Source organism: Haliotis rufescens, unplaced genomic scaffold, assembly GCF_023055435.1.
Source record: "Haliotis rufescens isolate VD_foot unplaced genomic scaffold, xgHalRufe1.0.p SCAF_9, whole genome shotgun sequence".
NCBI classification, from domain to species: domain Eukaryota; kingdom Metazoa; phylum Mollusca; class Gastropoda; order Lepetellida; family Haliotidae; genus Haliotis; species Haliotis rufescens.
Window position 1 is genome coordinate 1,110,377 of NW_025964383.1, and position 13,452 is coordinate 1,123,828.

The 13,452-nt window shown below is 38.3% G+C and overlaps 1 protein-coding gene across 1 annotated transcript; it reads left to right on the forward strand.

Annotated features, from left to right (window-relative positions):
- The first annotated feature begins 687 nt into the window (after positions 1 to 687).
- LOC124110366 (monocarboxylate transporter 14-like) lies at positions 688 to 13,171 on the forward strand. The gene is made up of 5 exons (XM_046469671.2): positions 688 to 1,177; positions 3,143 to 3,286; positions 4,049 to 4,303; positions 5,507 to 5,632; positions 11,655 to 13,171. The coding sequence occupies exons 1-5, from the start codon at positions 688 to 690 to the stop codon at positions 11,858 to 11,860; spliced, it is 1,221 nt and encodes a 406-aa protein (XP_046325627.2). The 3' UTR covers positions 11,861 to 13,171.
- Positions 13,172 to 13,452: the final 281 nt, after the last annotated feature.

Sequence of the window (13,452 nt, forward strand, 5' to 3'; positions counted from 1 at the left end):
AGATGATGACGGTTAAAAATTCTCTGAATTCTACACACTCACAGATATTGCATCTCATATATTTACAATATATCTCATATATTGAGAGTGTTGCTAAAAATGCATTATAAATAACAGTATTCTTTGGCTGCTGCCGCCAGTACAATTCATTGTTTGGATACAAAATCGCTAACTTAAGATATTTTCCGTAGAAAATAAGGTAGATAAAACAAACTGAGAGGTATAGTATGTTTTGCCCCTGAGTTTAATACCCCCTCCCTTAATTAACTGGTATTTTTGTTTGTTTAATATTGTGTTTGTCTAGCATCTTTTGTCTCCAGATAATGACGCGTGAACATTCTCTGTAGTCAACACACTCACAGATATTGCATCTCATATAATTAAAGCAACTCACAGTGTTGCTAAAAATACATTATAAATAACAGTTTCCAATTATTTATGCCACAGCCATTACTGATAGTCACAACTGGAAATGAAAAACCACCAATGAAACCAGTTCTTGGTAGATATATCGAGTCTAGTGTTACATCATGACACACGTGCTGCTGTGGACGAATGCATAACCATGCCTGAAGGGCAACAGGTTGAAACAAGGGCATGCCTGGTGTTATATAGCCAAGACTTAGTTACACACATATTAGATTTGTGTCAGCCTTGTATAAGAACTATCATTTTTTTACTCATATCATGTTGCCATCAGTACTCAGTAGTGCGTCGGCTTCCTGTGTCCTAGCAGAAGACGACAATGTTGTCAAACAAACGAACCCTGTTGACAACGTCGATCGTAATAATTGCATTGCAGTTGACAATGATGTTGTGTGGAGATCGACAACATTGCCTGCCATCACGCTGTACGTCAGCCACTACAACGTGGATGAGGACAGAGTCACCAGCACTGATATTACAGATAACGTCAACGATTACACATCTCACAATGGTAATCAAGAACAGGTCAATCCTCTGCCTGTGAACGAAGCAGAAGAGCAGGCGAAGGAAGGTTATGATCGATACTGGCAGACTGTCTCTGTTATCAGCTGTTTCATATCAATTATGTTTAACAATGCACTCGTATCATCCTATGGTGTGCTCTACATCTACCTGAAGGAACCCCTGGCTGTGACCGAGTACCAGCTCTCCTGGATCGGTTCCCTCATGAGTGGCTTCTTTGGGATAACTTGTAAGTCTCCTTGTTTACTTAACTAATTGATTGTTTGATTTTAACACAATATATGCCTTAAACACCATTTCACCTCAAGCTTACATAATAATTCTAGTACCTGACAGGAAATAGACTTGAAAGCCATGTTGATGCTAAGCAACAAAATCCCCATGTACTTGTTTTTACACTGTGATATGCTGTGTCTCCATTCTTCCCTATGTAAATGTAGTGAAACAATGATGACTTGATAGTGAACTATGTGTAACCTATTGTTAGCCGGAATAGAACACTATTATTCTTAGTTCTTTTTGACATTTTATTAATACAACATGATACTTAAGTACACATGTGTAAATATAATTATCAAAGAATACTGCACGTGGTCAAACTTTGGTTAAATTAATCTTTTAAATGTAAGACAGTTTGAAGTTTAGAACATTGTCAATAAGCTTTTGGGGGTAATAAAGGAAAGGCTATTATATCTGTAAAGGTTGTCGCCTTTAGGATAGTAAATGTCATAAGCTGTTGCAGTTTGATCAATAGTCATCAAGTGAGTGAGTGAGTTAGTATAGCTTTACGATGCTTTGTTTGCAATATTCCAACAATATTACCGTGGGGAGCACCAAAAATGGAGAATCGAACCCGGTCATTGGTGTGACGAGGTAACGCTTTAACCACTAGACTACCATCAAAGGCCCTAATGAGACATAAAGAGAAAGCTATCAACGATGTTGCAACCGGAAACTGATACCCTGAAATGTATTGGCTGTTTGGTGCATAATTTTCAAGGCCAGTGCAATAGACTCACTCAAACTAGGTAGGAGACTACAAAATGTTATTATTAAAAATATATATTGCATATTTTCATGAAATATCGTTACATCCCCAAATTGTGTAATAAAGTCAAATTGGAAAATGGCTTGGAGAAGAGGATTCATTGTACGTGGGTCCTCAGATGAGCAAAGAGACGCTGGTATGGTGTCATTTTGCAGTCACGAGGAGGGGGGGTTGAGGGAGGAGAGAGAGCAAACACATGTGGATGTGTTGTGGAACCAGTTCTTGCATGAAGAATACCCATTTGACTCCACAACACTGGACAGGCACTAAAAGTTCAGCCCGTGAAGACGTGACTGGCTGTCTGAAGAGGGATGAGATGGTCATCTGTGGCAAACACACACACCTTAGTACCGTCGCCATCAGTGAACAAGAGACACAGCTAACCATCGTGTGTTTCTGTCCAGACCCCGACCAAGTCGAAGGCAGATCTTGAACCTGAGAGTTTATTATATTAAACCGAAACTGCTTTTGTCTTTATAATTCAGATTAAAAGAGGCATGACACTTTCTGTTATAACTTATAACACTCTACTGTATTTGTCGCATGTTATTCCAAAACGGAAGGAAACAGTAGCGTAAGTAACTCAACCCTTAAACCTAAATTGCTTGTAGCATGGTTAATACGGAAGCAAGAGTCATTGGACTTTCTGTTGTAAAGTTCTACTGCATTTGGCATATTTTTCCAAACCGGAATTGGTGTTTATGGATTTGTTGTATGGTTGACCAAGGTACAGAACTTTCCCAAACCTGAAGTGAGGTTATGAACCGGAAGTACTTACAACTTTGTGAGATTAGATAGAGGCATAGAACAGTAAACTTTAACTTCAATGGGCATGTATTACTTAACGCAGAAGTGCTGTCACTAAACAAAAGTGTTTATAATTTGTTGTACTGCATGTGACAACATTAAAGATAAAAAATGAACATGAGATATTGATGAGGTCGGTTGTGACCTGATTAGGTAAAGGCAAAATGGACGATGATACATATTTCTGGTTGAAATTTTGAAAGGAATGGTGGATTGGGGCTGGTTACTGCTTTGTAATTAAAATACCTTTCTAGTTTGAAAACTAACACCTCTGAGGAAGTATACGTTAGTGGGCTATTCACAAATGTAAATGTTATCATTAATTCATGTGTGTTTTAGCATTGCTGGCGTCTGTGTTAATGGAGAGAGTGGGCAGTCGATACACACACCTGCTGGGAGGCCTTATACTTGCCTTCTCAATGATAGTCAGCGGTCGGTCAAGTAGTATTCACGTTCTCTATCTAACACTCGGACTCTTGTCAGGTCAGTTGGATATCTTGGCTAACAAAACAATTTTTAGATAATGTACAGTTTATAGTGTAAGATTGTGAGTCATATTAAGAAATCCATGTATTTTAATAATCATTTAAAATTTGACAAATTGAATGAACATCGGAGCCTGCGACGACATGCATAGATTGTTTGACCCTCATACTCCACTGAACTCACACAGAGTAAAAGTATATTTTTATATTTCATTTATTTTATTTCAACATGTATGCCTGGTAGGATACACTGACAGTCGTACAAAATATAGTTGTATGGCGGAATGAAAAAGTTCCTCAAAAGGGGAAGTGATCTGAATGTATTCTCAAATTGCTCTACCGTACTTTGTACTTTGGTTATAACAAATAGGTTCAAATAAAATCATCATAAGATTGGTAAGGTGTGTTAACTACCTCAGACAGTCAGTCAGTCCCAGTTACGATGTGTCGGAATTCATTTTGAGGTACATTCATAGATTGCCGTAGTCAGTCACTGTCCGTCTTCACAAGAATCCGGTCGATAGTTTGGATACCTATATCTTCGTCTTCTTCACTAGGATCTGTCGTAGCGAGACATTTAAAGAATACAGTCTCGTGCAAAAACGTATCGACGTCAAGATGTGTTGCGGCCATGTGACAAACCCCTCGTCCAAAGAAAGAGCCATGTATCGTGTAAATTATTCACTTATGAAATACATTCTGTTCACATACCTACTTTATATAACTTCCTCATTATGCAAAGCTTGTGTTCTATTACTAGGTGTAGGTTCATCTCTCACTTTCGTCGCCAGCACCGTCCACGTCAGCCGGCAATTTTCAAGATGGAGACCACTTGCCATAGGTACAGCAAGTATTGGGGGGGCAGTTGGAAGTCTGACATGGCCTCCCCTCATGTCCGGTCTAGTGGAGACATTTGGATGGCGAGGTGCATTACTGATCAACGGTGCACTGCTTTTACACATGCTGCCAGGCGCACTGTTCATCAAAGCCTCTCCTAAACCCACCAGTGTAAAGGGTATGTTATTCCATGTACCCGAATAGTACTATTTTGTAACATGGGACATTTGTTTATCAGAGATAAACAAATGGAGTGCAAAGAGGAATTGACCTCCACCGTCTGGAATTATGAACCATTTCGAAATTATAACTTATTAAGGTATAGTGTCCACAGGAAATATCACTGTCATCATTGCCATGCACTCAGGGCCAGAATTAATACATGCGGGGATTCCTATCAAATTGCAGGTTCCACTACGAGTGACAGTTATAAGCTACACGCCCTATCTCCATGGAGGAAATTAAGGGAACATCTACACGTTATCAAAGTACCGGGCTTCATAAGTTTCTCTGTTTCCTACCTTATCACAGGACTTTGTGTGATCTCTTTCCCCACATTCATCCCGGATTATGTGATGACGTCACTTCCTGGTCAGACGCCTTCAGAAGTTTCACTGGTTGTGTCCCTTATTGGAGCGGGGAATATTTTGGGCAGAGCATTGTTCAGTGTTTTATGCATGCTGAGTCCAAACTCTGCTCTTTATTTACATTTGATCCTTACAACTGTTTGTGGGTTAACATGCTTTGCAGTGGTCTTATGCCAAAACATGGCTGACTTCTATGTTACAGGAGTATTTTATGGCATACTATACGGTGAGTTAAATGTTACCATGTCATAAATATATTCCATGTACTTGTTGTCTATTTTATATACTCACAACAAAAAAAGCACCGCGAACCATAGAAACATATGGAGAAATATGTAAGTAAAGAAAAGATGTTTCCAATGTGAACCAATTAATATCAGAACTAATAACCAGTCAGGTGTCACCACAGAGTGTCTATATTATTATCCCAATATGCTGCTCGTGATGTCCGAACTTTACACTCTAATCCCGCACGAGGCGTATGGTGCATCTCGAGTCATGGATCTATGACGTCACATGTGCGTTCATGAGCGTCGCTTTACACAACATGCAAGTATGTTTGTGCATGGAACCAATTTAAAATCAATTAAATATGAATAATTCTTCGTGTATAAACCAACATGTATGGTATTCGCGTGTCGTGTGGTGGTGAGTATATCAAATGGAAACCCTTACACATGAGTCATTGCCAGTGCATTATCACAATTACCTGTAGTTGTTAATATAGATGTAGATAGATTATACTATGATGTCCAAACATACAAGTTGAAGTTCAGGGGGATATGTCTTCATAGGAGGAACAACTGCAGTCTGGTTCCCCATGTTGATTATTGTGTTCGACCTGGACAGTCTGCACAGAATCCTGGGAGGTATTTTGCTGATGCAAGGAATCGGGGGAATCTGTGGACCTCCATTTCAAAGTAGGTGGAAACGAGTGATTAGTAGCAACATCAGTTTTGTAGTTAAAGGACATGTAAACTGAAAAAAAGAGGATTGCGAATTTGTTGCAAATATCAATTTCTCCGAGATACATTTAGTCAATTTCCGAGAGAGAGAGAAATTGATTATATTCGTCGAAAGTATTTTAATGTCCAAGTGAAAGTGTTGAAATCACAAGCTCCGTAATCGGCGTCCAAAACAAACAGATATAAGGGCGTGACCTGAAGGTACCGGCGCGGCAGTGCAGCGATGCGTGACAAAAGATTTCATTTTCTGATATGTGATACTTAAAGCTGCTATACACATACTGTTCGTGATATTTATATTAATCGTACACACATAACAACATTGCATATATGTTGCAAGTGTAAATTGTCACCTTTGAACTACATATTGCGAATAATGAAAGTAACATGAAACTGACGTTTTATTACTGGCATCCGGTAAGGGACCGGAAGATGCTTATGATACATTGATAATGATTTGCGACACAAAAATACACAATGGATACGTTTTTCCTTCACATCTCAAATTTACATTCACCGTCCAAATAGAGGTGAAACCGTATTGTGATAGTAGTTCACCAAAAGACGTTAAAAGATAGTACTTGTTGTTACCCTGACTGGCGCTGGGCATTAAGGGGCTAAAACAAGGACTGGTCGGCTCCAAGTCAGTGTACTGTGTCTGAGTAGGGTATTCATGTCAAACTGAGGCACAGTACCTCAGTGGACCAGCACTATAAAATCGGCATTAGTCCGGACTAGTACACGCAGCCACACACACGTGCGTGCGCGACGCTGTATAAGTGGAATAATCTTGAACTCGACGTTTAACCCAACTTCACCTCACCACAGCGATTTAGTACAGATTTGGATGCCACCCCTCCCGATGATTTGTTTTTATTTTTAAAAGTGTATGCTCAGTAAAGTTTGTGTGAATATAGTTAACCAATTAGCTGTTATTTGTCTGTTTTACGCGACTTCAATTTTTCAGATTTAAGTTCATTCAATCACGTGGGATTAAGTATACCCAAAGGAATTAAAATCTGAAAATTTCTATGGGGAGTTTGTATAACTATTTTTTAATCACTATATTATTTTGGTCTTGGGTACAGAAATGACGTGATATTTCAATAATACATTACATTATGTTGGCCAATATGAGTGTATAAAGTTAATCTATTGTAATACATATTAAATACATGTAGGATAGGTAAATTTGTCAATGCAGTATGGAAATGCAAAAAGATCGTGGCATGGCGACCAGTAGGTCATAAATGTATCGTGTTCACATTTCGGGAATGAGACATATTTTTGCGTATGATATTAGCTTAAGAGATATTTGTTTAGTTCGGTAATATTAGGGAGAGAATTAGAGAATTTTTAAAGAAGATATATTCCTTTGTTGCAATATAGATTAAATTCAAGACGTCATTACGTTTTTTCTATAAATCCAAATATAACCTAATTCTTATCTATATTCAGTATAGTACCAGTTCTATTCTCTATCCATTCAACAGAGACTACCACAACAGTTTTGTGTGTATTCAAATTGCAAATGGAGGATATTTTCAGTTTCATTTATACTTGTACAAATCTTTATTTGTTGTCATAATTCTATGAATAATACGGTATTGGAACCATGTTAACTTTGTGTTGTTTGTTGTTCTAAATGGTAAATAATTGTGAGTCCTCCAAATGTCTTCCGATATTACTGTGTTAATATGATTTTCCCATTTTAATTGATTCCGGATCCGTATTTTTTTTCTTTTCAAGCGTCTTCGTTTGATAACGTGGTATATCCTAGTCTGCATTCCTTTTATTCGTTATATAGAGTTTTGAAATTACATGGAAAAAACGGTTGTTCAATTTTCGTGTCTAAAGATACAGATTTAGAATCCATATATGTTTGTTATGGATTTAATGAGATGTGCGTATTCTAAAACATTATTATAATGTATACTTCCCTGTAATGTCTTTAAAAATGAAGAATGTAAGTTCTCTTTCATCAGATCATTGATGAAATGTATTTGCACTTAGGTAGTGTCTGTATATAAATGGTTCATGCCCAAACTGGATATTATCGTTTCCACATATGTACTGTCTTGGTAATTCTGCGTTGTGGTTTGTTTCATTGACATCCTTCAAAAAATATTTTTGATTTCATTTTTTCTTATGTATTTCGATCCCATTTCTGTTGGATATTTCTGTAAATATACTTTAAGACATATTAAAACATTGACACTTGGCAAAACTGATTATCAAGGTTGGAATTAAAGTGTCAAATGTTATTAAAGTGAAACACAACACTACTCTCTGCGATAATGGCATCACAAGTCAGTATCTCGTGTGTCCGCCATGTGCATTGATGATACATGGAATGGATGAGGCGGTTGATGAAGGCCATAGGCACTTGAGCCCACACTCTGAGGAACGCCTGATGCAGTTCAGCTGCAGTTGTCGGCCTTGGTCGGATGTCATTCAGCCTTTTAAATCTCGTCCAACAGGTGCTCAGTGGGATTTAAATCGGCACTGAGGGCAGGCCACTGCATGGCTCTGATGCCATTCTGTTGGAGGAAGTCTCTTGTGGCTCTCGCAGTGTGGGCACGGGCGTTATCATGCTGAAACTCGTGGTTGCGGCGACCTGCCAAATGAGGTATGGCGTGTGTTCTCAAGATTTGATCAATGTACCGTGCTGCTGTGACACCAGTGCCTCTCCCAGGACCGATGTTCAGGAAGAACACAGGGCCGACCCTCTGTGCAAGATCAATTCCACCCCACACCATGATGCTCGGACCACCACACGAGTCTCTTTCAACAACACAAGCATCCGAATAACGTTCCCCACGGCGTCGCCAGACTCTCACTCTGCCATCTACTGTTTAGATACAGTAGCGGCTCTTGTCTGAGAAGAGGACTCTTCCCCATTGCTGGTTGCGCCAAAGCTAGTGCTGTGTTGCCCACTGAAGTCGGTTCCGGCGATGATTGGTGTCAGAATTGCTCCTCGGTGTGACCTGTGACAGTGGAGGTGTCTGCTCGTCAATCGTCGATGCACGGTGTCCGAACTGATGTGTCGCTGATGTGTCCCATAGGTCTGTCTAGCAGTTTCAACAGCAGTGACAAAGCGATCTTGAAGATTCTGTCGCACAATCTGACGATCCTGACGTCGGGTGGTAACCCTTGGTCTTCCACTCCGTGGTCAGTCATCTCTGGTGTTGGTGGTGTGGTACCGTTGCTGGAGCCTGTAGATGGTCCTTACGTGGACTTGAAATGCATTGGCTACTTGCTGGGAGGTTTGTCCAGCTTGCAAGGGCTTGGTGTCGGTGATTTCTTGTCAATCTTGGCATGTAGTAGCAATTCAATCACGAATGAATGTTATCCGATCTGGGTTGGTTTTTATAGGGCAAGAAATGGGGGAACGCGTGTGCATTTCAATTTGCACAGACTCACGTGCATCGGGTTACCATGGCCGTTGTCGTGACGCGTTTGATTCGGTTTTATTGTCATCTGCTTTGTTTTTTTATGATCAAATTTCATTTTTCCAGACAAAGGTATTTAAATGACAACTTTTCATGCAAGTTTATTTGGGGTGAGGTTTTTTTTACAGTTCAGTATATTATTGCAGGTTGTCCTTATCCATTAAAGAAATCAAAGCAAATTCGACTGATTTCCATTCAACTGAATCAAAGGCTTTTTCGATTTTAATCAAGATAAGTAAGCCTGGTATATTCTTGTATTCTGTTAAATCCATAATGTTGTATATAAATCTGGTGCGTTCACCGATGTATCTTTCTTTCATAAAACCTTCTTCATCGTCACTAATGATAGTCGGAAGTTCTTTTTTAATTCGAGTTGCTATAACTGCTGATACTATCTTATACGAAATGTTCAGGAGGGATATAGGAGTGTGGAGTTTTCTTTTGTCGTCATCTTCCGTATCTAATTCAACTTCTAAATGTTAAAGCTTTCCATTATTTTATTTTTCTTCATAAGTTTTATCACGTTTCTTGATTGATTGGTATTTTATCGTGCATTCTCTTATATTGCATTGTGCAAAACTTTATAAAAGAGTTGTTCCTAAATACTTTTTCACAATTACTTTCTAATTTGTAGTATTGTTCAACTGTTTCTTTAATAATATTGGTGACACATATTACATACTCTGGATCGTATAGCAGACTATTCATGAATTTCCAAAAAGCCTTTCCCCATTTCTAGTTTTGTGAATTCTTTTTTTATTGATATCATTGAATGATCTGATCTATAACCTGTTTTGTCATTTGAAACAACTGATTTGTCCAGGAATAAGTTTAGTCTGGCCTGTTTTAATGGCTTGGGTTTTCGCCAAGTAAATCCCCCCGAGGATCATAAAGATTTAGTTCTTCTGACATTTCAAGAACCGATTTTCTAGATTTAGGGTTATTTAAATGTATGTAATTGTAAGTATCCATTTCTTGATCCAGCACAAAGTTATAGGCTCCGCAAAATATATTGTTTCAGAATCTAGATAATATATTAGACCCTTAATGTTCAGATAGAATTTAGGTGTATTCGCATTAGGACCATAAATGTTATCTATGGTGAGAACTTCGTTAGCCGTCTTAATCTTTGGTATCAGATAAGTTCCATTTTCTCTATCTCTAAATTCTTTAATATCTGGTCCGCGAATCTATCTTTAAATAAAATGGCTACACCTCTTGACTGACTTGAGAGTGAACTAAAGCGAAATTCCGATGTCCATATTAGTTTCATTTCCTGTTCTTCATGTTTCGTAAAATGCGTATCTTGAACGCAATAAACATTTTCCTTATTAGTGTGTATGTTTACAAGAACATATCTTCTTTTCTTTTCATTGTTTAACCCTTGACAGTTAGAAGAAAAATCTTAATTTTGTCTGTCATTTTCTGATGTTTTATGTAGTTTGACGTAATTGGTCTTTTTATATTGTCCACCTTGTTTCGAAAACTGGAGTAGGTTAATAAATCTCTCCCAAGTATTTTTTAAATAAAACTGCTCAATCAAGAGACAAAGGGATTGTACAAATGAAGTGATAAAAAGAAAGCATAGACTAAAACAACACTGTAGCTTTCGTCATTACTTGGAATGCAGGGTGAACTTAACCACCAAACAGAATATTATTAAACATATCTGTAGAATAATATTTTATGACCATAATATTACCACAATAGGGCATGAATGTAAAAAGAAGCATAAATAGGTCGTCATTTTATTTCATAGTCAAGTTAAGAAAAGAATCCTTCTTCGTACTTACAAAGTATTTGTTCCAATGTATACCCTATTAATCCATTATGAATCATTAATCCACGCCATCAAGTATCAAATGCGTGGCGGGAAAACTATGGTATATATCAACACGTGCAACTGTTCAACACTGTGCCTCACAGTTCAACACTTAGTGATAAGTTCAGATTCCCGCACACGAAATGCACGCTCTTCCTTAATATCAAAATTGACGGTCGAGCACGAGTTTGATATTGTTGACATATTTTCTAAAACTATCAGTTATAGGCAACGTTGCCTAGAGATAGTGAGACATGTGTAGTTGAAACAAAATACGTTTAATTTTGATTGTAACTTAAAAAGACACAGTAATTTTAATTGACCCAGTTGGTTTCTTAACTTTTTCAGAAACATGAATTAACGTATTATTGTTTAGATTAGATTGGGTGTTCAGGTGAGTTACCCCAGTAAGTCTCTATATCTGTCAAGTTTGACCACAAACAAGAACTGCGACCTGCACATGTCAACTGGGTATTATGGCTGTATATTGATCAGACCCTGAGTCTTTGTGATAAAGGATGCTTTTTATAATTGCATTTCAATATTCTCGTCACGGTATGTAGTAACTAACCCTACCCCATTTTACAGACTTTTATATATATTTTCTACTGCAACTGCCGTTATATTTCATCGTAATCGCCCGATATTGCATGTCTCTCCCGTTACATTGTCAAATCGTAATAACATTGCTTTCCTCTCTCAGGTTATCTTGCAGATGTGATGGCACAGAAAGATTTGATCTTTTATACCACTGGAGCCTTCTTCATCTGTAGCATCCTGACCATTCTTCCTTTCCTGTTAAAGAAACAGCTTGTGTCACGACAAAGTCTTAGGAAGGCTGGTGATATCAAAGTGACAGGAATAACAAACAAAGGTGCGGACCTCGGATCCACAAATAACTTTACCTGATGTCCGCAGCTGTTCATGTTTCCATTAGACTAACATATAGTCTCTGAAATGAACATATCGTACAGAAAAAAAACAGTTGTTCAGTTATCTTAATAAAAATCTGATAAAAAGGGAGCCCAGTGATTCTCTTCATTTTCAGATACTGCAGTAATCTAGACTTGCCAAACATTATAGACTTGCATGGGCTGTAGTTGATATAAATGTATCAGGGTCTGTAAGACAGACTAATGTTTCCATCTCATTACCATTCAACGAACTAAAACACATCATGTGATTTCTACCTCTTGTGATTACATCTTAGATGAATACAACTCCATTTTAACTATTTGCAGCAAGTTTACTCTTCAGAATGAGTTATGTTTACACAGGTTTTAACAGTGTTTTAATTATGCCCAAGTGAGTTTGTTAAAGTAGGGGTTAATCTCGTTTGACGTTTTAATGAAGTCAAAGAACAGGGGTATGGCGCTGGCTTACCAAATATCATTACCGGGGTAAACATCGGATTCGAACCCACGAGCATACAATCATAGAACGCATATGTGACACAATTCTCCATAGCGTAGTGAAGTGTGGCGCCTTTGATGACTGGACCACACGTACCTTTCACTTTGCTGATGGTTTATCTGGAATAAAAATGTTATCTTTCTTCCCACACAAAGGGGTTTGTATTTACAATTTGCCAGAGCTCGGAATCGGGCAGGTTTGGGTATTTTGAAATGTATATGAAGCTATATTATAACGAGATAATAATTCATGGAAGCCCTCATATGAGACATGAATCTTGAGGCCAGAACTTACCTTATAGTGTGCGCAGCTTGGGACGCGAAGCATGGAGAATGTTGGAAGCTGTAAAGGTAACCTGTATCAGGGTTGATTTGCCAAATTAACCTTTTCCAAATAGACGGTCAGATATCTTTTGTCAAAGATGGCGGCATGTTCCTTGCATGTTCCTTGCATGTTCGGCTAGGTGCCAGTGATGTTCGAGAGGACTGAGATGACAGGAGCATGGTCATTGGTCGTGTCCATTTTCCTAGTCACATGGTCCTCGTGTCGGCCATTATTATCATTTTTTCTATTGTCTTGCCCGAATAAATGTAATGTTAGACGGATAGTTATGGGTGGGAAAATAGAGTAGGAATTGAATAGGTTTGTTTAGGGACATTTCATTATTGGAGTTAAGTTAGAGGGGTGGGTATAATATATACTTAAAGAGATGGTTTGAATGCTATTACGTAGGTATGGTGTTTTTAATAATTTCATGAATGGTTGCCCCTTATTTCTGTTTAATAATAAACTTTAAATTAAACTTCATTCGTTTTTTGTTTTGTGTCTATAATTAGAAATGATAACCCGACCAGGAGGCTAACAGAAGATGTCGGCAAGGAATACGGCAATGCACTGCAGTAAACATGTGACCTTGGCCACACATCTATTTTGTTTCGCCGTCACTGGGCGCCTATTAAAGCGCACCTGTTACAGATTTGGTGCCGAGATCAGAATCATTGTATGTTATTATCAGAGAGCACAACAACGTCTGCTGATGAGAATTGCAACAACTGAATGCACTGGTGCACGCTCGGCGTCAAAGACGT